This window comes from Poecilia reticulata, chromosome 8 (assembly GCF_904066995.2).
Source record: "Poecilia reticulata chromosome 8, P_reticulata-male-v2, whole genome shotgun sequence".
NCBI classification, from domain to species: Eukaryota; Metazoa; Chordata; class Actinopteri; order Cyprinodontiformes; family Poeciliidae; genus Poecilia; species Poecilia reticulata.
The window spans coordinates 26615118-26641832 of NC_088837.1; the positions used below are offsets into that span (position 1 = coordinate 26615118).

The 26715-nt window shown below is 37.9% G+C and overlaps 1 protein-coding gene across 2 annotated transcripts; it reads left to right on the top strand.

Moving 5' to 3' along the window:
• Positions 1–1381: 1381 nt before the first annotated feature.
• On the top strand, positions 1382–24904 carry grap2a (GRB2 related adaptor protein 2a). 2 transcript variants are annotated; one of them, XM_081610355.1, is made up of 8 exons: positions 1382–1860; positions 17971–18052; positions 18169–18260; positions 18340–18459; positions 21101–21287; positions 22699–22791; positions 23225–23344; positions 24101–24904. In XM_081610355.1, exons 2-8 carry the CDS (start codon positions 17975–17977, stop codon positions 24278–24280), a joined length of 870 nt encoding a protein of 289 aa, XP_081466481.1. In that variant the 5' UTR covers positions 1382–1860; positions 17971–17974; the 3' UTR covers positions 24281–24904. The 2 variants fall into 2 exon arrangements, with proteins under 2 accessions (XP_081466481.1, XP_008415351.1); XM_008417129.3 differs by having other exon boundaries at positions 1384–1860; positions 17922–18052.
• Positions 24905–26715: the final 1811 nt, after the last annotated feature.

Here is a 26715-nt window from a genome sequence, read left to right on the forward strand (position 1 = left end):
AGGACTGAACGCTCTGACTGTCAGCTGGTGATTAATTAATTACACAGTTTTGAAACGACGTTTAATTTTATGTAGTTTTTACCTTCAATTAATATATTTTTGTTGTAGCAACTTTTATTCTTATCTTATTTATATCTTATTGTTATTTGCACAGTATTTTGTTATTTCTGATTCTGTTTTTTATATTTTTACATGATGTGAATCTAAATGTCTCAGTTTGTTTCTCCTGAATTTCTCCACAGTGAGACAATAAATATAAATACTGATTATTTATGAGCTGTTTTTACTGGAGCTTTTAAAACGTTTAAACGTTGCTGCTTTTTCTGCAGGTTTCTTTAGATCAGCGTTTTTATCAGAGTAAATGATGAGAGATGTTTTAATCTTAGAATATTTCCTGCAGCATGTTGTTGGACATTTAAACTGGAACCATTAGAGCCAGAAATGAGAAACAGAAATTTAACTGATTTAACAAACTTTAAATGAACAGAGAGAAAACAGAGAATAAAAGCCTTTCATGTTTTCTAATTTAATCCTTTATGATAATCAAATGTTTGTTGATTATCATAAAGAGAGAAGCTGAAGTTTGATCTTTCCGTCATTAATCTGCTGGTTTCAGCAGCGCAGCAACAAAATGCTGCTGTTTGGTTCTGGACCAGAGAAAACCTCATTTTTACTGAGTCAAATTTAACTTTCCAGATTAAATAAAGTTCATTTCTGACTCAACAGCTACGTAAACATTTAGCTCAAGTCTGAAACACGTAAGTTAACTTTGTTAATTTTTAGCTCTTTGCAGGTTAATGTTTACTTCGTGACATTTTCCCTCTAATAATAATAATATAATATTATAATATTACCTGTAATAACTGCAGCTCCTTTAAGGCGTGAATATGAGGATTTATTGACATTCTGAGTAATAAAAGATCTGAACAATAAAACAAGTTCTGATACATTCAGATCATCTCTGCTGATAATTATCAAAACCTTTTTATTAGAAATCATTCCTCATCTTTAACTTGCGATGCCCAGGAGGATGTTTGAATATACAATAATAATAAAGTTGGAAAAGTTTCTGCAGGCTGTAGCTTCTGATAAACTTGTCTCTACAAAAGATGCCCGCCACACTTTAAAGATCTTAAATTGTGTAAAACCTCTTTAAAAATTATCGTTTCACTTTGATTTTGTTTCCCTTTGAGGTTAAATTGTGAAAAACGTTTCTGTCGTTTTGCTGAATCGAGTTTTGAATCAAATCCAGATCTTTTATTTTTGCCTTGCAGCATTAAAGTTTTCATTCGTGCAGTTTGCGTTTTCTCCCGGTGCATGCTGGGATCTCTGCGTCTGCTCACAAACATCACATCATTTTTCCGTGTCATAATTTTTCACAGGTGATTAAATAAGTAACTGCTTACCTTAAACTGCAACCTGTTGAGGATGCAGGTTTATTACATTTTTGCTCAACGGAAAATTTACCCCAATGCAAATATTAAACCATAAGCAGTAATGAGGAGGCGGAGAGGCCGGCAGGGGGCGCTGCGCTGTCAGGCCGCAGCTCCATCTTTTCTCAATCTAAATTTTCATTTCAGACGGAAGTTGATTTATTCAGCGGCTCTGCATGCAGCCTGTGCACCTCAAACACTGCGCTCCTTCATCTGAGTCCATCTTCTCTCCGGGACACCATCATCACCATCATCATCATCATCATCATCTTCATCATCATCATCATCACCACCAGTCTTCCTCTGCTCCGCGGATCTTCAGCTCTTCTCCCCCGTGGATGATGCCGCCGCGCTGCCGCCCAGCGGGGACCGTCTGCCGGGTTTAGGAGCTCCGCGGCTGTTCAGGAGCAGGAAGAGAAGAGAAAAGGTAAAAACTGCCGAAAAACTGACAACACGAACCACAGAGCGGCTCCTTTCGCAGTCAGGTGACTCTCTTCCTCTTTCTCTGTTTCTCGCTGCTGAAGCAGCGATTTAAAAGCGATTCAAGTTTCTTTTCTCTCCGCTAAAAACTTTCTGGGTCATTAAATGTTTAAAGCGATCAGATAATTAACTCTAACTAGTTTTTAAAAAACTGCAGTTCAGCCAGAAAACCGCAGGAAACTTTCTGAACGTATTAAAAGTGGAATATTTTTCAGTTTTCTGGGCGGTTTGTTCTGAAAAGCTTCAGAGGAGAAAATGGAGAAGAGAGAAAAACACGAGACCGAAACGAGTTTATTGAACTTATTCAGTGGTTTCAGTCCGAAGCAGCTGCAGAGAGGACGGTTTCCTCTGAGGAAGTGTGAGCGCGGAAACACACACACACACACACACACACACACACACACACACACACACACACACACACACACACACACACACACACACACACACACACACACACACACTTATCTAACGCTCAATCAAAAAGTAAAATCAGATTTTCTGAGTTTTTCTGGATGTTGGAGTTAGAAAAGCATCAGAGCTCCAGACTTTGAACGTTTTCTGCAAACAGAAACGACTGAAGCTCCTGCTGAGGCTCCTGCAGCTCTGTGACCTTCACCCCTCAGGAAGGTCAAGCTGACCTGCTGCCGCCCCCCGGCAGACGACTCCCTGAAGAAAACACCAGAATGAGAACAAAAGCTGTTTTTCTGAGCCTCTGTGGTTCGTCAGTGATCATTATATGATCCATTATTTTGCTGATTCTGGTTTTACTTCGGTTGAGCCGACAGTTTGACTTCATCTGATCGTCTAAATCTACGTTTCTCATTAAAAAATTCATTTCATTCAGTTTTTTTCTTGAGAAATTTTCTGCTTCCGTTTGTAAAGCAAACGAAACGACAGCAGATCCACAGACAAAAAATACTTTTTATGTTTAAATACATAAAACAAAACATGTTTAAATGAATTTAATTCAATAAAACCAGAAATCAGCAGGACAGAAAAAACACCAGCATAAAAGAACTAAATTACTTATCATGACTTTTCAGTTTGAACAGCAAAGCGTTATGAATCTGTAGTTTATCGTTTAATTTTCGGGTTTATTTCCCGTTTCTGCTCGTTTCAGTGACTCTGACTTCAGGAAGTCAGTGGAGCTAACGCCGTTAGCTTCCCAACAGACGTGCTGCTGCTAGCTTACGGGGCTAATCGACGTGTCGGTTTAGTTTCCTCACCCTGACTGTTCGCGTTGCAGCTCGGATCATCAGCCCTTTCAGCCAGCTGAGCAGCAGTGTGCAGCAGCCACAGAGGAAGAGTCGGGTTGGACTCCAGGTCTGTCCTGGCGTCTCGTTAAAACCGACGGCTCTTCAACGTTGATCTGCTCATGTTAGGAAAAACATCAGATTGTGATGTCGTCTTGTGATATTTACTTTGATTAGGCCATGTTGGCCTCCTTCGTCTGGATGGATCCAGCAGGTTAAATATGCAGAATCTTTAGTTTTGTTGAGCTCTACTTTAATTGTAATTCTAATTTTGGGTGTTTGAAACGCTGATCTTTCATGTTCCTCCTGCAGCTCAAGCCTCTGATAGTTTGATCAGCTGAATTCATCTGTGATGTTTCTGTTTGGATTCCAGATGAACTAAAGTGATGAATGAATCATTTTATGATCAAAATGAAGCTGGAAGCAGTTCAGCTCTGATGAAATATGGAACATATGAAACTGATCAGCTCCCTTCGGTCCAGCTGCTTTTTAAATCCTGTAAAACGAACATCACCGAACATGAGGAACATTTTAACTTTCCAAAGTGATTCTGTCAGCAGATGCATGCATCGCTGCAGCGCTGCATGCATCACCCGCTGCTTCTGAAACTGCCAGATCCACCCTGAACTCGCCGCCGCTGAAAAAGGAACTGATGCAAATTCACAGAAACTTTCTGCACAATTTACTGAAGCAGTTCGTTTTCGCATTCAGGCGGAAAATTCAAGAGTTTTACTGAGAACAAATGAAGGTTCAGGTTTTGATAATACCGTTAATGTGAGTTATAACATGTTAACTATATTTAGGCCTCCTGAGCAAAAACATAAGAATGAAAGTTGTGGGTTCAGCTCCAGCTTCCTCCTTCTAAATGTCGACGCGCCACTGGGCAACACGCTGAGCCTCCGACCCGACGGCCGACTGAAACTGATCAGAAAAATTAATTTATTCAGGATTAAAACAGAAGGAAAGATAAAAGCTGCAGACGGTTCATGTTGCTGAAACAATGAAACACTGAAACACTGAAAGAATGAAACAATGAAACACTGAAACACTGAAACAATGAAACACTGAAACACTGAAACAATGAAACACTGAAACAATGAAACACTGAAACAATGAAACAATGAATCAATGAAACACTGAAACAATGAATCAATGAAACACTGAAACACTGAAACAATGAATCAATGAAACAATGAAACACTGAAACACTGAAACAATGAAACACTGAAACACTGAAACAATGAAACACTGAAACAATGAAACACTGAAACAATGAAACACTGAAACAATGAAACACTGAAACAATGAAACACTGAAACAATGAAACACTGAAACAATGAAACAATGAAACACTGAAACACTGAAACAATGAAACACTGAAACAATGAAACAATGAAACAATGAAACACTGAAACACTGAAACAATGAATCAATGAAACACTGAAACACTGAAACAATGAATCAATGAAACAATGAAACACTGAAACACTGAAACAATGAAACACTGAAACACTGAAACAATGAAACACTGAAACAATGAAACACTGAAACAATGAATCAATGAAACAATGAAACACTGAAACACTGAAACAATGAAACACTGAAACACTGAAACAATGAAACACTGAAACAATGAAACACTGAAACAATGAAACACTGAAACACTGAAACAATGAAACACTGAAACACTGAAACAATGAAACACTGAAACAATGAAACACTGAAACAATGAAACACTGAAACAATGAAACACTGAAACAATGAAACACTGAAACAATGAAACACTGAAACACTGAAACAATGAAACACTGAAACAATGAAACAATGAAACAATGAAACACTGAAACAATGAAACACTGAAACAATGAAACACTGAAACACTGAAACAATGAAACACTGAAACACTGAAACAATGAAACTCTGAAACACTGAAACATTGAAACACTGAAACACTGAAACAATGAATCAATGAAACACTGAAACACTGAAACAATGAAACACTGAAACACTGAAACACTGAAACAATGAATCAATGAAACACTGAAACACTGAAACAATGAATCAATGAAACAATGAAACACTGAAACACTGAAACAATGAAACACTGAAACACTGAAACAATGAAACACTGAAACAATGAAACACTGAAACAATGAAACACTGAAACAATGAAACACTGAAACAATGAAACACTGAAACAATGAAACAATGAAACACTGAAACACTGAAACAATGAAACACTGAAACAATGAATCAATGAAACAATGAAACACTGAAACACTGAAACAATGAATCAATGAAACACTGAAACACTGAAACAATGAATCAATGAAACAATGAAACACTGAAACACTGAAACAATGAAACACTGAAACACTGAAACAATGAAACACTGAAACAATGAAACACTGAAACAATGAAACACTGAAACAATGAATCAATGAAACAATGAAACACTGAAACACTGAAACAATGAAACACTGAAACACTGAAACAATGAAACACTGAAACAATGAAACACTGAAACAATGAAACACTGAAACACTGAAACAATGAAACAATGAAACACTGAAACACTGAAACACTGAAACACTGAAACAATGAAACACTGAAACACTGACTCTCCGTTCCTCTGAGGTTGAAACGTTTTCTGCCTGAAGAGCCCATATGTTTAAATTAATGTCGCCCACAGGTTCAGTAAACATGTCGACCTGCTCAGGCGCCTTAATGAACCTGAACCTTCATAAAGATCAGATAAAATCTCAAACTTATTTAAAAATCATCCAGAATAGACTCATTAATGTGAAAAAGCATTGAGGATGATTGACAGCGCTAAGCCCCGCCCCCTGCCTCTGATTGGCTGTTTCTGACCACCTGGTTCAGCTGGAAGAATCTCTTTGTTTTACAGATTATTTGTCTCATATTTTACTGTCTGAACATGGAGACAGTTTTAACAAATATGTAAAAAACTTATATTTATAAAAGTGACCTACTGCAGCTTTAAGTTTTGTCTCGTGGCCTGCTGATAAAGTGTTGAATTTGGAATAATATCTGTAATGATTCCTGAAGCATCCAACTTGTGTTGGACTGTTTTAGCTCTGCATCAAACCGGATCGTTAAAAACAGATCCAGTTTGATTTTTCACAGAATATCTGAGAAATTATTTCATCTCTTTTCAGTCCAACACTTAAGAAATGTTAACGGCATCATGGAGGAGCTTCTTAAAGAGACAGAGACTCAATTTCAAGGCATCAAATTGTAAATTCACATTTCTTTGAAGTCATGTTTGAATACTGAGCTTTTTCATAAAAACTGAAGGTAAAATATTTACTGAATTATGCTGTAAAACAGACATTAAACTTCATTTAATCTATGAATGACATGGATTTTATCCCATTTTCCGTTTTTATGTACAGATGATCGGATCCGGAACCTTTGTGTTGTGTTTCTAGTAGGGCCGTAAATCTGGCGCACAGCTACATTGCTATCCGCAGCGAGAACGAAGCCGCTTCTCTCTGGTCCGCTGGGGGTCATTTCTGTTTCTAATCGATCTGATTGGACCCTGGAAACGATTATTGCTGTGTTCAGGTTGTGCTAAGAGGAGCTAGCCTAACAGTGAAGCTATGCTAGCCTAAAATAGCATCTCAATGCTAACATGTAGCAGCTAATGCTAATGCCAATCAGATGGATGAAGATCACATTAAAACTATAAATATATTTGTTATTAAGCTCACATCATTCAATAATTTATCAGCAATAAAGTTTTCTGATTTGGAATATTGTTTTTGTTGTCAATTAAAATGTGATTAAATAAAAACAAACGTTAATATGCTCTGTTCACGTTATTTTCATGTTTTTCATAATGAACATTTTCTGCCAGAGTGAAAATGATTTTATTTTGAAATGATTGTTTTCAAAGATCCAAGGAGTTTCATGTTTTCATACTGTTTTATAAATAAAAATATAATTTTAACATCTTGTTAATGATGAACCCAAACCGCTGATATTCTGATCTGTTAGGTTTTTCTGGCTCCCAACACGGTTGTTAAAAATAGAAACAGATTCAGAGGAAAACATGTTTTATTACAGCGACGTCGTAAATGACTGTAAATCATTTATTTGAGTCAAAATACAGAAGAGTCATTGTTTCCTAAACCGCAGCTTAAATGTAAACCGTACAAAAAGAATCCAGCTAGTTGTTTCAGGAAGCGGCGCGGCGCCTCGCTCTCCTTCCAAACACTTTCTGTTCCTCAGCTTCACAAAAATAACGTTTCATTTTAAAAAGGAACTGCAAAAAAACAGAATCTGTCCGTAAAGATGATCTGTTTCCATCATATCTGCATTATTTTTATAACTTCATCTTTGAAGATGATCTTCAGAAATAAACCCAGAGTTTCTCTGTCGGTCTGGAACTGAAAACTTTTTGTTTTTCTGTTTTTGGTTTGTTTTTGGTTTTATAACCCAACATTTTTTAAAAATTACTTTTTTAGAGATTAGATTTTATCAAAAGTACGTGATGCTGACTTTAGCTCATTATTAACTGACAACGTTTTCTGTTTGTCTTCACAAGAAAAACTTCCATCCCACAGTTTCAGGTTGTTGATTTCAGCAATGAAGTATTTCATATTTATAATAACATTTTGTTCAAATTTCCATTTTAGTCATCATTTTGTTGATTTTTGCATTTGAGAACTTCATCTTATTTGTGCAAAATCAGATTTTCTGTCAAACAAACTGAAACATCAGATTTTAAATGTTAGAATTTTTTTCATCCGTCGAGTTTTTCAGCTCAGAGCGAAAAGCAGCTCAGAAAACAACGTGAGGCAAAGATCTGAGCTGCTTTTCCTGTTTAACCTACTTTATGAAAACACACACACACACACACACACACACACACACACACACACACACACACACACACACACACACACACACACACACACCTTTCAACCACCTTGCGCTGAGGAAGTCGAAGCTGCAGGTTTGCCGTTTGCATTTCTGAATCCATCGTCTTCAAACCGTTTGGATCAGCGACAGGATTTAAAATTCAAACCAAATTGTTTAAATTCTGCATGAATCCAGACGTTTGTATTTTCAGACCCGCATCCTTCACTGTTCCAGCCGCTGCTGTGGCTTTTGGGGCCATTTAGTTTGATGACCTAAAGGTGCAAAAACATGAATGAGTCAAACTTCAAACCTCACAAATACAAAAACCAAACAGAAAAAAACAACAAAATGCTGCAATCAGAGAAAATCGAAGCAAAAACAATAAACCAAACAAATGGAATCAGCAGATTATCTGGGAAAGTCGCATTTTTCAAACAAGCAGTTTTTATAATGTTAAATATATTAACATATCTGATGTTAGCGACTCCAGACTCCCCCTGGTGGCCTGGAGGATTCCTGCTTCCGCTGCATCTTTTATATTTTACATTTTTATTTTAGTTTTCGGTTTGGAAACATCTTTTCGCAGCGTGTTGGAGTTTGCATCATCGGTGTGTTTGCACATTTCAGATGATTTTGTGAATATTGAGCTCAGGTTTTAGTTTTCCCAGGGTTTCTGGAGCAGTGCATGCTGGGAAACGCCAGGAGAAAGTAAATTTTCTGACCAACACCAACTGTTCACATTTATCAGATTTACATTCTGGTTCAGACCTCAGAGTTCTCCTGTAAGAATCGCAGTTTTAGTTCAGTTTCAGGAAAACGAGCATCAGATTCAGATATTTTCAGAGCTGAAGAGTCGCCTGCGAAGCTGCAGCTGCAGCCAGAGCAGGAACCACTTCTGAGTTTTTATGACAAACTCACCACATCCGTCGCTGCGCGACTCAGACTGAGACGTTCAGGTCTGTGGGAGAACCGAGAAAAACGCAGCAGCAGCGAATCAGCGAATCAGCCGCTCAAATACAGAGACTGATGAGGGATTTACCCCTAAAGGATTTACCCCTGAATGTTTTACCCCTGATGGTTTTACCCCTGATGGTTTTACCCCTGATAGTTTTACCCCTGAATGTTTTACCCCTGATGGTTTTACCCCTGATGGTTTTACCCCTGATGGTTTTACCCCTGACTGTTTACCCCTGATAGTTTTACTACTGATAGTTTTACCCCTGACTGTTTACCCCTGATGGTTTTACCCCTGATGGTTTTACCCCTGATGGTTTTACCCCATTTGGTTTTACCCCTGATAGTTTTACCCCTGACTGTTTACCCCTGATGGTTTTACCCCTGATGGTTTTACCCCTGATAGTTTTACCCCTGACTGTTTACCCCTGATGGTTTTACCCCTGATAGTTTTACCCCTGACTGTTTACCCCTGATGGTTTTACCTCTGTTAGTTTTACCCCTGATGGTTTTACCCCATTTGGTTTTACCCCTGATGGTTTTACCCCATTTGGTTTTACCCCTGATGGTTTTACCCCATTTGGTTTTACCCCTGATGGTTTTACCCCTGATAGTTTTACCCCTGATGGTTTTACCCCTGATGGTTTTACCCCATTTGGTTTTACCCCTGATAGTTTTACCCCTGACTGTTTACCCCTGATGGTTTTACCCCTGATAGTTTTACCCCTGATAGTTTTACCCCTGACTGTTTACCCCTGACTGTTTACCCCTGATGGTTTTACCCCTGTTAGTTTTACCCCTGACTGTTTACCCCTGATGGTTTTACCCCTGTTAGTTTTACCCCTGACTGTTTACCCCTGACTGTTTACCCCTGATGGTTTTACCCCTGTTAGTTTTACCCCTGACTGTTTACCCCTGATGGTTTTACCCCTGTTAGTTTTACCCCTGACTGTTTACCCCTGATGGTTTTACCCCTGTTAGTTTTACCCCTGACTGTTTACCCCTGATGGTTTTACCCCTGTTAGTTTGACGTTTTACCCCTGTTAGTTTTACCCCTGACTGTTTACCCCTGACTGTTTACCCCTGATGGTTTTACCCCTGTTAGTTTTACCCCTGACTGTTTACCCCTGATGGTTTTACCCCTGTTAGTTTTACCCCTGACTGTTTACCCCTGATGGTTTTACCCCTGATAGTTTTACCCCTGATAGTTTTACCCCTGATGGTTTACCCCTGACGGTTTTACCCCTGATGGTTTTACCCCTGGTGGTTTTACCCCTGATGGTTTTACCCCTGATGGTTTTACCCCTGATAGTTTTACCCCTGATGGTTTTACCCCTGATAGTTTTACCCCTGATGGTTTTACCCCTGACTGTTTACCCCTGATGGTTTTACCCCTGATGGTTTTACCCCTGGTGGTTTTACCCCTGATGGTTTTACCCCTGCTGGTTTTACCCCTGATGGTTTTACCCCTGATATTTTTACCCCTGATGGTTTTACCCCTGATGGTTTTACCCCTGATGGTTTTACCCCTGGTGGTTTTACCCCTGATGGTTTTACCCCTGATATTTTTACCCCTGATATTTTTACCCCTGATAATTTTACCCCTGATGGTTTTACCCCTGATGGTTTTACCCCTGATATTTTTACCCCTGATATTTTTACCCCTGATGGTTTTACCCCTGATGGTTTTACCCCTGATGGTTTTACCCCTGGTGGTTTTACCCCTGATGGTTTTACTCCTCATAGTTTTACCCCTGGTGGTTTTACCCCTGATGGTTTTACCCCTGATATTTTTACCCCTGATATTTTTACCCCTGATATTTTTACCCCTGATGGTTTTACCCCTGGTGGTTTTACCCCTGATGGTTTTACCCCTGATATTTTTACCCCTGATATTTTTACCCCTGATGGTTTTACCCCTGATGGTTTTACCCCTGATGGTTTTACCCCTGATGGTTTTACCCCTGATAGTTTTACCCCTGAATGTTTTACCCCTGGTGGTTTTACCCCTGATGGTTTTACTCCTCATAGTTTTACCCCTGGTGGTTTTACCCCTGGTGGTTTTACCCCTGATATTCTCCAGCGTCTTTATTCAGCTCATCGTTTTATTTCATTTCTCGCTTCCTGTTTTCTCGACCATATAAGGAGCAGCTGACAGGAAGTCGGATATTATTAGGAAATTATGAATATAATTTTCACCACAAACCTTTATTGAGTTTTTATATGTTCTACATTTTTAACTCCATTTAATCTGATTCCCCAAATAAAACAAAGTCCAGCAGCTGTTCTGCTCTTTAGTCACGTGGCCTAGTCAAAGGCCACTGATCTCCCTCTGGATGTTCAGATCCAAAGTGCTGAGTCATGTTTGCAGAAAGGAGAGAAAAACTGGTTTGAACGTTTTCCTTCCTCTTTACCGTCGGTCATGCTGGTCTCCAGGTTAAACACGCTGACCTTTGACCTTTGAGGCCGTAATGTCACTAAATACTTTGATCTTATTTCGTGTCAGCAGAAATCTGCTGTTTGACCCTCAGATCCGATCTGCCGCCTGAACGGCTGATTGTTAATGAGGATGTTATTCATGGTTAGTTATCATTAATTACACGTTAATTAAACTTTATTCATATATTAAATATTTTTACTCCTGTCTCTTGAGGGAGAAACTAAAAGACTCTGAATGAAACATCTGAGCATTTCTCTGTATTTCGGGTGAATTTCAGTTTTTCTTGTTTACTTTTTGTCATTTTATTTATTTTTTATTTTTTTCCGTTGTTCGTCTTTAACTCGCAGGTTGGAGCATTTTCAATATTTTAAAATATCATCTTTGATCCTGGTTCTGTCGCTTCGCTGCTATTTCTTCTCACGTTGATGCGTAACCATGGCAACAGCAAGGCGGCGGAAGTGACTAGCATCTGAGGCTAAAACAGCTGTTGAACTTTGACCCCGGAGGAGTTTAGCTGGAGGCTGATGCAGCTGATGACGTCATCAGGACGTCTCTGCTGCCTGTTAGCATGTTAGCATGTCGTACAGCAGCAGACTTCGGTCAGAAGCTTCTAGAGTTGCTGGAGGACTGACTGCTACAGGAGATCCTTCTGGCCCGCAGCATCACTACTCTGAGTTCTGCTGCGTTTCATTTTCCTTTGGAACAAATAACATTTTTATTTTTATTGAATTAAATAAAATGTTACTTTTCCACCATAATTCCTGAATCATTTTTTCTGTTTCCTTTCATAAACTCAACAAAGCGAGAAATGAATTCCTGTTTCCTGGAAACAGATTTCTGATTGTTCTGCTTCTTATTTACATTAAAAACGCAGAAAACTTGGTTATGAACTCATTAATTTCGATGCATTTACTTTACAGATGAATGAAATGTCATCATCAACGTCAGCAGATTTCACTTTTTATAAATAAAACTGATTATTAGCGGCTGGTTCTGGTCATGTGGCTGTTGGTGATGGAGCAAAGGATTATGGGAAGTTTAACTGCAGCTGTAAAATGTCGTTTTTTTACGACGTTGGTAAATAATAATTAATCTTTCTACATGATATTTGTTGCTTTTTTCATATCCATGATGGAAAAATGATGCCATTTTGCAAACCGATTAACTTTAAGTCATAAAAGGACATGTGACACTAAAACTGGAAGATATTTTTATATCCAAAATAAAACAAAACCAAAAACAATAAATAAAACCAACAGCATAAAATATGGATTATTTTGTTTCTGTGAGCAAAACATTCCTAAAAAGTCTAAAATCATCAGAATGTAAATTATTGAGCTTGTTTTAATTTAGCGTTAGCTTGTTATTGCAGCTCTGCTCTGATTGGCCGAAACATAAGACTGAAGGGTTTTACAGTGGCCTAGTCAAAGCTTGGAGTTAAATCTAAATGTGATGATTCTTCCACAGAGAAACACAACCAGCTATCATCTTTAAGGGTTAATTTATTTAAAAATGAATTCATCCTTTACTGGATCATTTCAGATGAAAGTTTTCATCCAAACTGATCACAGATCAATAATCAGGTAATAACTGTCAATAATCAGGTAATAACTGTCAATAATCAGGTAATAACTGTCCATAATCAGGTAATAACTGTCCATAATCAGGTAATAACTGTCAATAATCAGGTAATAACTGTCAATAATCAGGTAATAACTGTCAATAATCAGGTAATAACTGTCAATAATCAGGTAATAACTGTCCATAATCAGGTAATAACTGTCCATAATCAGGTAATAACTGTCAATAATCAGGTAATAACTGTCCATAATCAGGTAATAACTGTCCATAATCAGGTAATAACTGTCAATAATCAGGTAATAACTGTCCATAATCAGGTAATAACTGTCAATAATCAGGTAATAACTGTCAATAATCAGGTAATAACTGTCCATAATCAGGTAATAACTGTCCATAATCAGGTAATAACTGTCAATAATCAGGTAATAACTGTCAATAATCAGGTAATAACTGTCAATAATCAGGTAATAACTGTCCATAATCAGGTAATAACTGTCCATAATCAGGTAATAACTGTCAATAATCAGGTAATAACTGTCAATAATCAGGTAATAACTGTCCATAATCAGGTAATAACTGTCCATAATCAGGTAATAACTGTCAATAATCAGGTAATAACTGTCCATAATCAGGTAATAACTGTCAATAATCAGGTAATATTCATCAGGTAATAACTGTCAATAATCAGGTAATAACTGTCCATAATCAGGTAATAACTGTCCATAATCAGGTAATAACTGTCAATAATCAGGTAATAACTGTCCATAATCAGGTAATAACTGTCCATAATCAGGTAATAACTGTCAATAATCAGGTAATAACTGTCCATAATCAGGTAATAACTGTCAATAATCAGGTAATAACTGTCCATAATCAGGTAATAACTGTCCATAATCAGGTAATAACTGTCAATAATCAGGTAATAACTGTCAATAATCAGGTAATAACTGTCCATAATCAGGTAATAACTGTCAATAATCAGGTAATAACTGTCCATAATCAGGTAATAACTGTCCATAATCAGGTAATAACTGTCAATAATCAGGTAATAACTGTCCATAATCAGGTAATAACTGTCAATAATCAGGTAATAACTGTCAATAATCAGGTAATAACTGTCCATAATCAGGTAATAACTGTCCATAATCAGGTAATAACTGTCAATAATCAGGTAATAACTGTCCATAATCAGGTAATAACTGTCAATAATCAGGTAATAACTGTCCAATAATCAGGTAATAACTGTCCATAATCAGGTAATAACTGTCAAAAGTAATAATCATCAGGTAATAACTGTCCATAATCAGGTAATAACTGTCAATAATCAGGTAATAACTGTCAATAATCAGGTAATAACTGTCCATAATCAGGTAATAACTGTCAATAATCAGGTAATAACTGTCAATAATCAGGTAATAACTGTCCATAATCGTCATAATCAGGTAATAACTGTCCATAATCAGGTAATAACTGTCCAATAGTAATCAGGTAATAACTGTCATATCAGTAATAACTTCAATCAGGTAATAACTGTCAATAATCAGGTAATAACTGTCCATAATCAGGTAATAACTGTCCATAATCAGGTAATAACTGTCAATAATCAGGTAATAACTGTCCATAATCAGGTAATAACTGTCAATAATCAGGTAATAACTGTCAATAATCAGGTAATAACTGTCCATAATCAGGTAATAACTGTCCATAATCAGGTAATAACTGTCAATAATCAGGTAATAACTGTCCATAATCAGGTAATAACTGTCCATAATCAGGTAATAACTGTCAATAATCAGGTAATAACTGTCAATAATCAGGTAATAACTGTCAATAATCAGGTAATAACTGTCCATAATCAGGTAATAACTGTCCATAATCAGGTAATAACTGTCAATAATCAGGTAATAACTGTCAATAATCAGGTAATAACTGTCAATAATCAGGTAATAACTGTCCATAATCAGGTAATAACTGTCCATAATCAGGTAATAACTGTCAATAATCAGGTAATAACTGTCAATAATCAGGTAATAACTGTCCATAATCAGGTAATAACTGTCCATAATCAGGTAATAACTGTCAATAATCAGGTAATAACTGTCCATAATCAGGTAATAACTGTCCATAATCAGGTAATAACTGTCAATAATCAGGTAATAACTGTCCATAATCAGGTAATAACTGTCAATAATCAGGTAATAACTGTCAATAATCAGGTAATAACTGTCCATAATCAGGTAATAACTGTCCATAATCAGGTAATAACTGTCAATAATCAGGTAATAACTGTCAATAATCAGGTAATAACTGTCCATAATCAGGTAATAACTGTCCATAATCAGGTAATAACTGTCAATAATCAGGTAATAACTGTCAATAATCAGGTAATAACTGTCAATAATCAGGTAATAACTGTCCATAATCAGGTAATAACTGTCCATAATCAGGTAATAACTGTCAATAATCAGGTAATAACTGTCCATAATCAGGTAATAACTGTCAATAATCAGGTAATAACTGTCAATAATCAGGTAATAACTGTCCATAATCAGGTAATAACTGTCCATAATCAGGTAATAACTGTCCATAATCAGGTAATAACTGTCAATAATCAGGTAATAACTGTCAATAATCAGGTAATAACTGTCAATAATCAGGTAATAACTGTCCATAATCAGGTAATAACTGTCCATAATCAGGTAATAACTGTCAATAATCAGGTAATAACTGTCAATAATCAGGTAATAACTGTCCATAATCAGGTAATAACTGTCCATAATCAGGTAATAACTGTCCATAATCAGGTAATAACTGTCAATAATCAGGTAATAACTGTCAATAATCAGGTAATAACTGTCCATAATCAGGTAATAACTGTCCATAATCAGGTAATAACTGTCAATAATCAGGTAATAACTGTCCATAATCAGGTAATAACTGTCAATAATCAGGTAATAACTGTCAATAATCAGGTAATAACTGTCCATAATCAGGTAATAACTGTCAATAATCAGGTAATAACTGTCCATAATCAGGTAATAACTGCAAATCATAATAATCAGGTAATAACTGTCAATAATCAGGTAATAACTGTCCATAATCAGGTAATAACTGTCCATAATCAGGTAATAACTGTCAATAATCAGGTAATAACTGTCAATAATCAGGTAATAACTGTCAATAATCAGGTAATAACTGTCCATAATCAGGTAATAACTGTCAATAATCAGTTAATTACTGACAATAATCAGGTAATAACGGTACATAATCAGTAATAAATAATCAGGTAATAACTGTCCATAATCAGGTAATAACTGTCAATAATCAGGTAATAACTGTCCATAATCAGGTAATAACTGTCAATAATCAGGTAATAACTGTCAATAATCAGGTAATAACTGTCCATAATCAGGTAATAACTGTCCATAATCAGGTAATAACTGTCAATAATCAGGTAATAACTGTCCATAATCAGGTAATAACTGTCAATAATCAGGTAATAACTGTCAAATAAAAATAATCAGGTAATAACTGTCAATAATCAGGTAATACCTGTTAATAATCAGGTAATAACTGTCCATAATCAGGTAATAACTGTCCATAATCAGGTAATAACTGTCAATAATCAGGTAATAACTGTCAATAATCAGGTAATAACTGTCCATAATCAGGTAATAACTGTCCATAATCAGGTAATAACTGTCAATAATCAGGTAATAACTGTCCATAATCAAAAAAAAAAAAAAAAGGTAATAACTGTCATAATAGTAAAAAAAATAAAACTGTCAATAATCAGGTAATAACTGTCCATAATCAGGTAATAACTGTCCATAATCAGGTAATAACTGTCAATAATCAGGTAATAACTGTCCATAATCAGGTAATAACTGTCCATAATCAGGTAATAACTGTCAATAATCAGGTAATAACTGTCAATAATCAGGTAATAACTGTCAATAATAGGTAATAACTTCAAAATCATAATAACTGTCAATAATCAGGTAATAACTGTCCATAATCAGGTAATAACTGTCAATAATCAGGTAATAACTGTCAATAATCAGGTAATAACTGTCCATAATCAGGTAATAACTGTCCATAATCAGGTAATAACTGTCAATAATCAGGTAATAACTGTCCATAATCAGGTAATAACTGTCTGTTGTCTAAAGCTGCTGCAGGTTCAAATCCATAACTGTTTCCTGTTTCTTCTGTTTGCTTTTCTTCCATCATAAACACATAAAACATGCAAACAGGAACTTTAATGAGCTAAAATAAACATTCATCCCGTAACAAAATGGCCGAACTTATTGCTGGTCGTCATGGTGATGAGTTTAAAAAAGACTTTTTAAACATTTATTATTTGTTTTTAAGTTTTATTTAAGTGTATTTTTAGTTTTTAGTGTTTTTGCTAAATCTTTGTTTTGCTCATGTTTGTATTTTAACTCCGTTTGCTTTGATCTGCAGATATTTTATTAAATGTTGTTGTTTTTATCCGTTTATGTTCCTGAAAGTTTATTTATGAATCCATGAAGTGATTCCCGGATAAACGTCCTGCTCCCTCCTCTTCCTCTCTTCCTCCTCTTCCTCTCTCCCTCCTCTTCCTCCTCTTCCTCTCTTCCTCCTCTTCCTCTCTTCCTCCTCTCCCTCCTCTTCCTCTTATTCCTCCTCTCCTCTCCTTCCTCTTCCTCCTTTCCCTCCTCTTCCTCCTCTTCCTCCTCTCCCTCCTCTTCCTCCTCTTCCTCCTCTTCCTCCTCTCCTTCCTCTTCCTCCTCTCCTTCCTCTTCCTCCTTTCCCTCCTCTTCCTCCTCCCCTTCCTCCTCTTCCTCATCTCCCTCCTCTTCCTCCTCTTCCTCCTCTACCTCCTCTTCCTCCTCTTCCTCCCTGCAGAGAATCTTCATCCTTGTCTTTCCGACTTTCGTCCGACTTTGTGGAGCAGAAACATGGAGGCCAGAGGGAAGTACGACTTCACCGCCACGGCGGACGACGAGCTCAGCTTCAGGAAGAACGACATCCTGAAGGTGAGGCCTGCGCCCCTCCCCCACCTGTTTCTGCTGAGCTATGCCTGCCTGACCCTCCCCCACCTGTTTCTGCTGAGCTATGCCTGCCTGACCCTCCCCCACCTGTTTCTGGTCAGATCATAAACCAGGAGGACGATTGGTGCAAAGCCGAGATGAACGGACAGGAAGGATTCATCCCCAAAAACTACATCGACCTGCAGACTCCAGAGTGAGGCCCGCAGCACCATGAGGCCGCCGCCGTGTCGCCACCTGAGTCTGCTGGGGGTTGAAAACTTTTCTCTTTCCAGCTGGTTCAAGGAAGACGCCAGCCGCAGCCAGGCGGAGGAGCTGCTGAGGCACAAGACGGTCGGAGACTTCGTGATCCGAGGATGTCAGAGTTCACCGGGGGATTTCTCCATCTCCGTCAAGTAGGTGGAGCCAGGCGAAAAGTATTCACACCCTGGCACAAAGTATTCACACCATGACACAAAGTATTCACACCCTGGCACAAAGTATTCACACCATGACACAAAGTATTCACACCCTGGCACAAAGTATTCACACCATGACACAAAGTATTCATACCATGACACAAAGTATTCACACCATGACACAAAGTATTCACACCATGACACAAAGTATTCACACCATGACACAAAGTATTCACACCCTGGCACAAAGTATTCACACCATGACACAAAGTATTCATACCATGACACAAAGTATTCACACCATGACACAAAGTATTCACACCATGACACAAAGTATTCACACCCTGGCACAAAGTATTCACACCATGACACAAAGTATTCACACCATGACACAAAGTATTCACACCATGACACAAAGTATTCACACCATGGCACAAAGTATTCACACCCTGGCACAAAGTATTCACACCATGGCACAAAGTATTCACACCCTGGCACAAAGTATTTTAGTTTTTTATCAAATCTTCTGATTGTTAGTTTAATTCTCGTATTTTTCAGGTGATTCTGTATTTTTATAAACACGGAAACTTTAATTTCTTGATTTTCTCTGTAACTCTGATCAGTTTTCATCCAGTTTCTTATTTTTTTCTGGATTTTTCTTAACGTTTATTTTGGCCAAACGGCTCCAAACAGTTTAAAACTGATCAATAAAAATGTTTTTATTCAATAAGCCTCTTTGATCAGATCTGATCCTCCAAACTTTACGGTTTTTCTACTGGCAGTAAAATGTAAAAATAATCTTCAGACTCTGGATTAAAGTGAAAAATCGCTGAAAACATCTGAGTGATGAAATTCTCTGATCTGATTTATTTTTATTATATTCAGATTAGATGATCTAAAACGTCCTGCCCCTGTTTTTAATGAACAACATGTTTTTATATTCTGGTATTTAAAATAATGAGTGAAAGGTTTTCTGTAATTATTTATGATTTAACATTTGTTGAATGATGGATGTCGAAGATCTGAAATTCATTTAAAACTTTGAAACTCATAACCGGCTCAGATTTCCCCAAAACAAAGAAAAGTAACAAATTTTCATTTAAATTAGCTGTGGGAGTTGAAACCTCTCCACAGTTTTTACATCATTATTTAAATAGTTTTATTAATGACCATTCTGGAAACTTTACAGCAGCTGTGAATATTTTCAGGTTTTATTTTTGTCAGAATCTGGATTTTGTCCTTTTTAGTTAAAAATTTAAATCTGTTTAAGATGTTATTTTAGTCGAAGATGTTGAGACAGAAATATTTATGTTTCCATTTATGGTGATAAACAGAAACTGCAGCTGCAGCGAAACGTTTATGTTCAACTGCAGCAAATAAAACCAGAATCAGTTCAACTCAGTTATTCAGGTTCGGCTCTTTAAAACGTTTGTCTTCAGAAAATAAAGATCAAAATGTCTGAAACGTCCAGATTTAAACGTCAGGAGTTTTTAAAAGCATAAAACAAAAGTAAAACATTTAACCAGAAAAGTCAAATTATCCATAATTTAATATGTAAAAATTACATAATCCGGTGGATTAAAATATGAAGTTAAGTGTAAATCTTGTAAATGGAAATAATTCATGTAAGCAACAAAAATAACAAACATAAAAAGTTTCCAAATCCGTTTCTGTCAATAAAAACCTGAACAGAAACTGCAGCTGTGAGTTTCTGGTTAAAACTTTTTGTTTTTCCTTCAGTGGGAAGAAAATCCAGAAATGTTACTACAGCAGAGAAACGAACCTTTATAATGAAAAGTAAAAGTACGGCGTAGTAAACGTGCGTCCAAAACGTTACTTCAGTAACTAGTTACAACCAAACTCTGCATTTAATGCTGATTTTGTGAAAAGGTAAAAACATTTGGATGCATTTACTGCAGATAAAGTTTGATTTTTTTCCCATCTTATATTTTCCATCCAGACTTAAAAATGAGTCAAATAACATTTTATACGTTTCCAGCTGAGCAGGAGTCCTGCGGTGGACCAGCAGGGGGCAGTGCAGCTGATCCTCAGGAATAAACTGGGATTCTTCTGCAGCTTCCTGTTTCTGCTCCAAAACAAACAACATTTTCAGTCAGACAAAGATCTAAAGCATCTAGATTCAGCTCACCGACACAATCTGGTTTCATATGTTAGATATTTTAATAAAAACTGTTTCTGGATGCAAAACTCTGATCTGTTAATTTCAAAGACACGTTTAATGAGACGATTTTATCCTGAATTATGATTATAGGAAAACATTCACTGCAAAAGCACAAAATATTATCACGTTTTTTTATTTAGTTTCTAGTGAAAATATCTCAGTAAACTAGAAACCAGACAAAAAGAAACTTTTACCAAAACTTTCATGAATATTAAGAAATTATTGACTGTAAATAATTTCACATATCTTGCTGTTAATTTACCTGTAAGTTAGTTTTATCGTTTTCCAAGTTTACTGGGACATTTGCAGTAAAAGCAGAGAGAATATTTTGGAGCTTTAAGGTTTAGTTAATGATATTTTTGTTAAAATAATAAACGTGGATCTGAATGAAAAGAGTTTAAACTGATGTGTTTAAAACGGATCTGATCCTGAACTCTGAAAACTTTTCTGCTTCAGACATGAGAACGACGTTCAGCACTTCAAGGTGATGCGGGACAACAAGGGCCAGTACTTCCTGTGGTCCGAGAAGTTCACGTCCCTCAACAAGCTGGTGGAGTTTTATAAAACCACGTCCATCTCCAAAACCAGGCTGATCTGCCTCCAAGATGGCTGCCAGGAGGGCAGGAGCCCCCCGGGCCCCCAGGTAGACACACACCTGGACACTTTGACAGGCCGTTTCCCTCCATCGCCTCTTTTTATGCTCCGAATGAAGTTAAATAATTATATAAAGTTATTACTGGGAGAGAAACTTCCTGTTTTTATATATTCGTGTTAAAATTCTAGATGATTTTAATAAGTTTCTGCTAAAATCGCCGAGTTGAAATCGCAAACATTTTAGTGAATATTATTAATCAATAATCAGGAATAATTAATGTTTTAATTTATGGAAGAAAACAGCAACATATGATAAACACATAATATTCATTCAATAAATTAAAATATTTCCAAACTGTTGATTTATTTCATGAAGTCGGACGTTATTTAGATACAAAGACAGTTTTAAAGCCTTTATTTCTATTAATTATGATAAATATTAAAAATTACGATCATATTAAAACCATAATATTGAATCAAAGCAGTGAAATATGTAAGTGCAGAAACATGAGCTCAATAAAAGGGATTCAAATCGTCTTAATGGATGTTTAACCCAGAAGTCCTGCATGTTTTACTCTCTCCTGGTTTAAACCAGGTGATGGATCATCAGCAGAACCTGGACCTGCAGGACGCCGGGCCTCCAGGACCCAGTTGGGTTTAAACCAGCAACAGAAACAAAACGTCTAAATGTTACTTTAAATCCCAGATTGTTGCTTTTTTCAGATGAATAATTTTCTGTGAAACATTTTGAGTTTTTTGGATGCATGAAACGGTTCTGAGAAACGAGGAAGTCGTTTCTGATTCGCGCTTCCTGGAACCACGATGTCGTTTTTTAATCTCAGGATGATCTGATCCTTTTATTAGTCATTTGTTTATTTTAATTCAAATAATTGCATGTTTTATTTCAGCGCAGCGAAACTCAAAGAACATGCAATAAATACATTTTTAATAAATAGTTTTTATCACTTTTATTTACATATTTAGTCTCTTTTCTCTCTCAGCTTAAATTTAAATTTATTCTGTTTACTTTCTCAAACAAAAATAAAATGTTATAATTTATCATTTTAGCTCTTAAACTGCAAACTTATTTATTTTTTTGTGAATTTGTTGTTTTTTGTGCTGCAGATTAAAAAACAACCAGATTAAATGTGTTAATAGTCCGTTTCCCCGTCTTGGTGTGAAACGTTTCCCTGAATCTGCTGCAGGTTCTGATCCGTTTCTGCTGAAATCTGACTGATTGCTGTTAAGCGGATCGGATCAGAACCGCCATCATTTCATCTGCGCTTCTGGGATCATCGTCACCAGAACAGAAAAATACAGTTTCACTTTATTTGCAGCAGTAACTGTCGTCAGTTTCCTCGTCCAGATTGAGCCAAAAGCTTGAGAAAGTTTTTGATTTGTGAGCGTCTGAGTAGACGAGGCTGTTGTGTTTTTATCTGCGCTCTGCTTCCTTCCTGCAGGGGAAGAGAGGAAGTCTGCCTGAGCATCGAACCTCTGCTGCAGCCGTCGCCGCCGCGCCGCGCCGCTCCTCTGAACAGACGTCCAGCCAGCTGGTACCAAACTCAGCTGCTCATTCAGAACCACTTTGTTTATCACGGTGTTGACTGCAGCTCTGGGTTCGGCTGGGAGCGTTTATTTCAGCAGCGTCCAGAGTGACGGATCAGCTGGAGGTCAAAGGCAAAACGAAAAGAATCATGTCCAAACTTCAGATTCCGTTTTGAATTCACATCCTGTCTGAATCTGGTTAACAGTTTCATACCAAGTTCTTCAGTCAGACTCTGATCGAAACTAGAGCTGAAACGATTCAGCAGATCAATCAGATCAATCAGATCAATCAGATCAATCGTGATTAATCGTGATTAATCGATTGTTGAGAAAAGCCGTCAGTTAATCGTTAACTGGAGTTTACAGACTTTAAACCCGACACAGAGCCTTAGTTTATCCAAACTGCTCGGCATCATCTGTTCCTTTGTGTTCCTGTTTCAGGCCAAACGTCCCGGCTTCGAGGAGCGAGCGCACACCATCGGACACCCGGGGGGCCGCAGCAGCCCCATCAGCTCCGCCTGCCCACCGCGCCGCACCTCCGAGACCATGCCGCTGCCTTCGGTCAGCTCTGCTAGCTGTTAGCATGTCACACAGACCGCGCTTTTATTCAACGGTTTAAACAATGTGGCAGAGATGTGTGTGTGTGTGTGTGTGTGAGTCCTCAGGACGTCAAGTTAGTTTTTGTTTATTTTTACTGAGCTGATTTGATGCATAACTCGATGTTTGTTCCTGATCAAGTTGAAATTTGAATAAAGGATTTCCGGTTGAATAATTAATGCAGCGGTCCCCAAGCTATGGCCCGCGGGCCAGATCCGGCCCCCTGAACAATACCAGAGCATTCAGATTTTTTTTCATATATTGTAATTTCCGGTTTAACCACCAGGGGGCTCTTGAGCAGGAAGTGTGTCCTGTAAACTGGGTGTTTTGTTTTGCATGGCGCATTGCTGCCATCTGTTGGACTTTTAGGGAACTGCTGGACTTTTATGTTATTTAATTAGTGCGGTTGTTTGCTAGCAGTAGAGCAGATGAACACGTGTCTGTTATGAACGCCGCATCCCGGGTTTCCCTCAATGGAATATATACTAGTCAGTCCCAGTGACCGTTTCACTAACGGTTTTTGCCCATGTGCTTTCTGGGTAAAAATCAATCGAGAAACCGCAGGTGATAACCGTGTAACACCTTTTCTGTTACAAACCCCACCAGAGAAGGGAAACGTTATGTGGCCCTCAGGAAAAGCTCCCTGCTGTGAAGTTAGCCGGTGGTTCAGCAGCTGTTCGCTCGCTGCATAGTGATAAATGTCTGTCCCTCTTCCTGCAGAGAGCCGGCGGCGTCCAGGTGAGGGCGCTGTACGACTTCACGGCGGAGGAAGACGACGAGCTGGGCTTCTCTGCCGGCGACATCATCGAGGTCTTGGATCGCTCGGACCAGGCGTGGTGGAGAGGACGGCTGCGGGGCCAGAGCGGCTTGTTTCCGGCTAACCACACAGCTCCGATATGAGGAGCCGCAGCGCCACCTGCAGGCCAGGCTGCAGCGGCGCTGCGGCGGCTGCGTTTCTGAACGCTTCGCCGCCCGGCGTGGCTCCGTCAGGTTGAACTTTTCCTTCTGGCCTGCAGGACGTTTCTCAACAGGAAGTGCTGCAGAAGCCATGTTTCTTACCGTTTGTATTATAAGGCGGCTGCAGGTATTTATTGATTTATTGATTGATTGTTGGCCTGATCAGTCAGCTCCTTGGTTCATTTGATCATTAAATTCACTGAAGAGAAACTTTGTTATTCATCTCCTGATGTTTCCTTATGAACTTCTGTTTATCATTTATTATCTTCTGCCTCATTGAACTGCATAAATATAACAAAAACTGAATAAGGTAAAGCGGAACGGGTGGTTTTCAAAATAAAAGCTGCACAGGTTGAACAGTTTTGTTCTTGTGCTGCTTCATGTTTACATTTTACACGTTTCAGTAAATAAATACAGAAAAACATTTTGCTGCTTCATGACTTCATGTTTTCTTCATAAATAAAAGTTTTCCAGAGTTTTATTGAATTATTTCTAAATAAGAACGGCTCATTTCACCTGCAGTGGATTCATTTATAGATTCTCTATTAATAAAACATTTTTTCATTATTCCACTTCTGTGGTTTGTTTCTATGACTGTTATATATTTAATTTGAATTATAAAACAATTCAATTAAAAAAGAGAAACTAAATATTTTAACTCTTCAGTCACTGCAGACAGTGAAGCTGTGATCTCCAGTAGCAGTCAATTAATCTGTAGAGGCCTCTGACTGAAGACGGTTGCTAACGGCTCAATATCAATACGCTACAGTAAAATAAGTGACATCATCAGTTGTTAGCTAGCTCTGCTAATGGACCTTACCACAGGGGCTGCGTTTCATTGGCTAACGGCCATTTTACGTCACAGCGCAGCTACCACGTGCCTGACCGTCTCACAAACACAAGCTACAGTAGTAAACATGCTAATGTACATTGTGGACTAGCAGACAGGCAGAAAGTTTTTGCGTCAGGACTCGAATGGTTCTCCACCGTCAGTGGGAATCTGTACAGGCGATGTCAGGTATCCTGATCGTGTTTGTGGAACTAAAATTCACAGATTTCCAAAATCTGAAACGGAAAGCCTTGCTTGGATCAAAGCTTGAGCACGACCGCATTAGCAGCTCAACCGTCGTAGGATCAATAAGAACAAAGTGTTTGCTGGCGTAAGTATTATTGCTTTGCTTTCTTTGTGTTTAGTGAATGAAAAAAATAGTCAATAATAAAAACATCCATTATGAAAACCTTTTAGCCGAGTACAGCATAATGGCAGTACCGATACAACTTCTACATCCTGAAGCCTGTCAGTTACAGCCTTACGTTAGCTGAACAGATCAATATGCAATGTGTACCGTATCTGACATACATTTTACCTGAAACGGCTTTTTACTAAACTGTAATCGTGTTAGCCACGCTAATCGTGTTAGCCTCTGAATACCGTGTATCAGTCCTAGGCACATTCAAACCCTCTAAACCATGAATGTCCGACTCACCCAGCCTTCCAAGAACAACAGCCATCAGCTATCTTGTCCACAGCTATATTTATGCTGAGGGTGTGAGGATCTGCTGTTTTCCTCATCGATCGGTAGCATTTAGCTGCAACGCCACAATGTTGGAGGCATTGCGTGGCTCAAACATCTTGATGTCGTCCAAAAAAGACGACATGACCTTGTTGGTTCCCTTGTTGTGGCTGATATTTTTTGAAAATCCGGCAGAAATGCTAAACTAATCGACTCAGAAATATTCTGCAGAGTCAGTCGGAGTGAAAGACGCCATGTTTACATAGAAGCTAAGAACCGCGAGGCTTTGTTTGTGAGACATGCAGCCATGTGGGACTTTAGAGGGCGTTTCTGGGCGGAGCTTGTCCATCGTCCTCCTTTGCTTTTGCTGCTCTTCTTCAAATCTGATTGGTTAGAAAGAAAAGGAAGTGATGGTTTCAACTTCCTCCTTCTGTATCCACTTCTCAGCATCATGAAGCCTCCTGTCCGACTCCTGGGATTTGATGTCAAAGGTCAGGTTTTATTTTGAGATGCTAATCAGCTGCTGCCACCAAAATAAATAAAATAAAATTCTAAATAATAACAATAAAAATTTAGTAATTATCTGACAAAAGTAATTCTTTAACCAGAGAAAATACAAACAAAAGTATCAAAAAAGAACAAATCAGAACTAAAAGTATTTTCCTTCCTTCTGTTTTCATTTGTTTTTAAATTATAAATAAATTTCAGAATCAAGTTTTTAAATGCTGTGACAGACTGGCGACCTGTCCAGGTGACCCCTCCTGTCCAGGTGACCACACCTGTCCAGGTGACCCCTCCTGTCCAGGTGACCAAGCCTGTCCAGGTGACCACACCTGTCCAGGTGACCCCTCCTGTCCAGGTGAC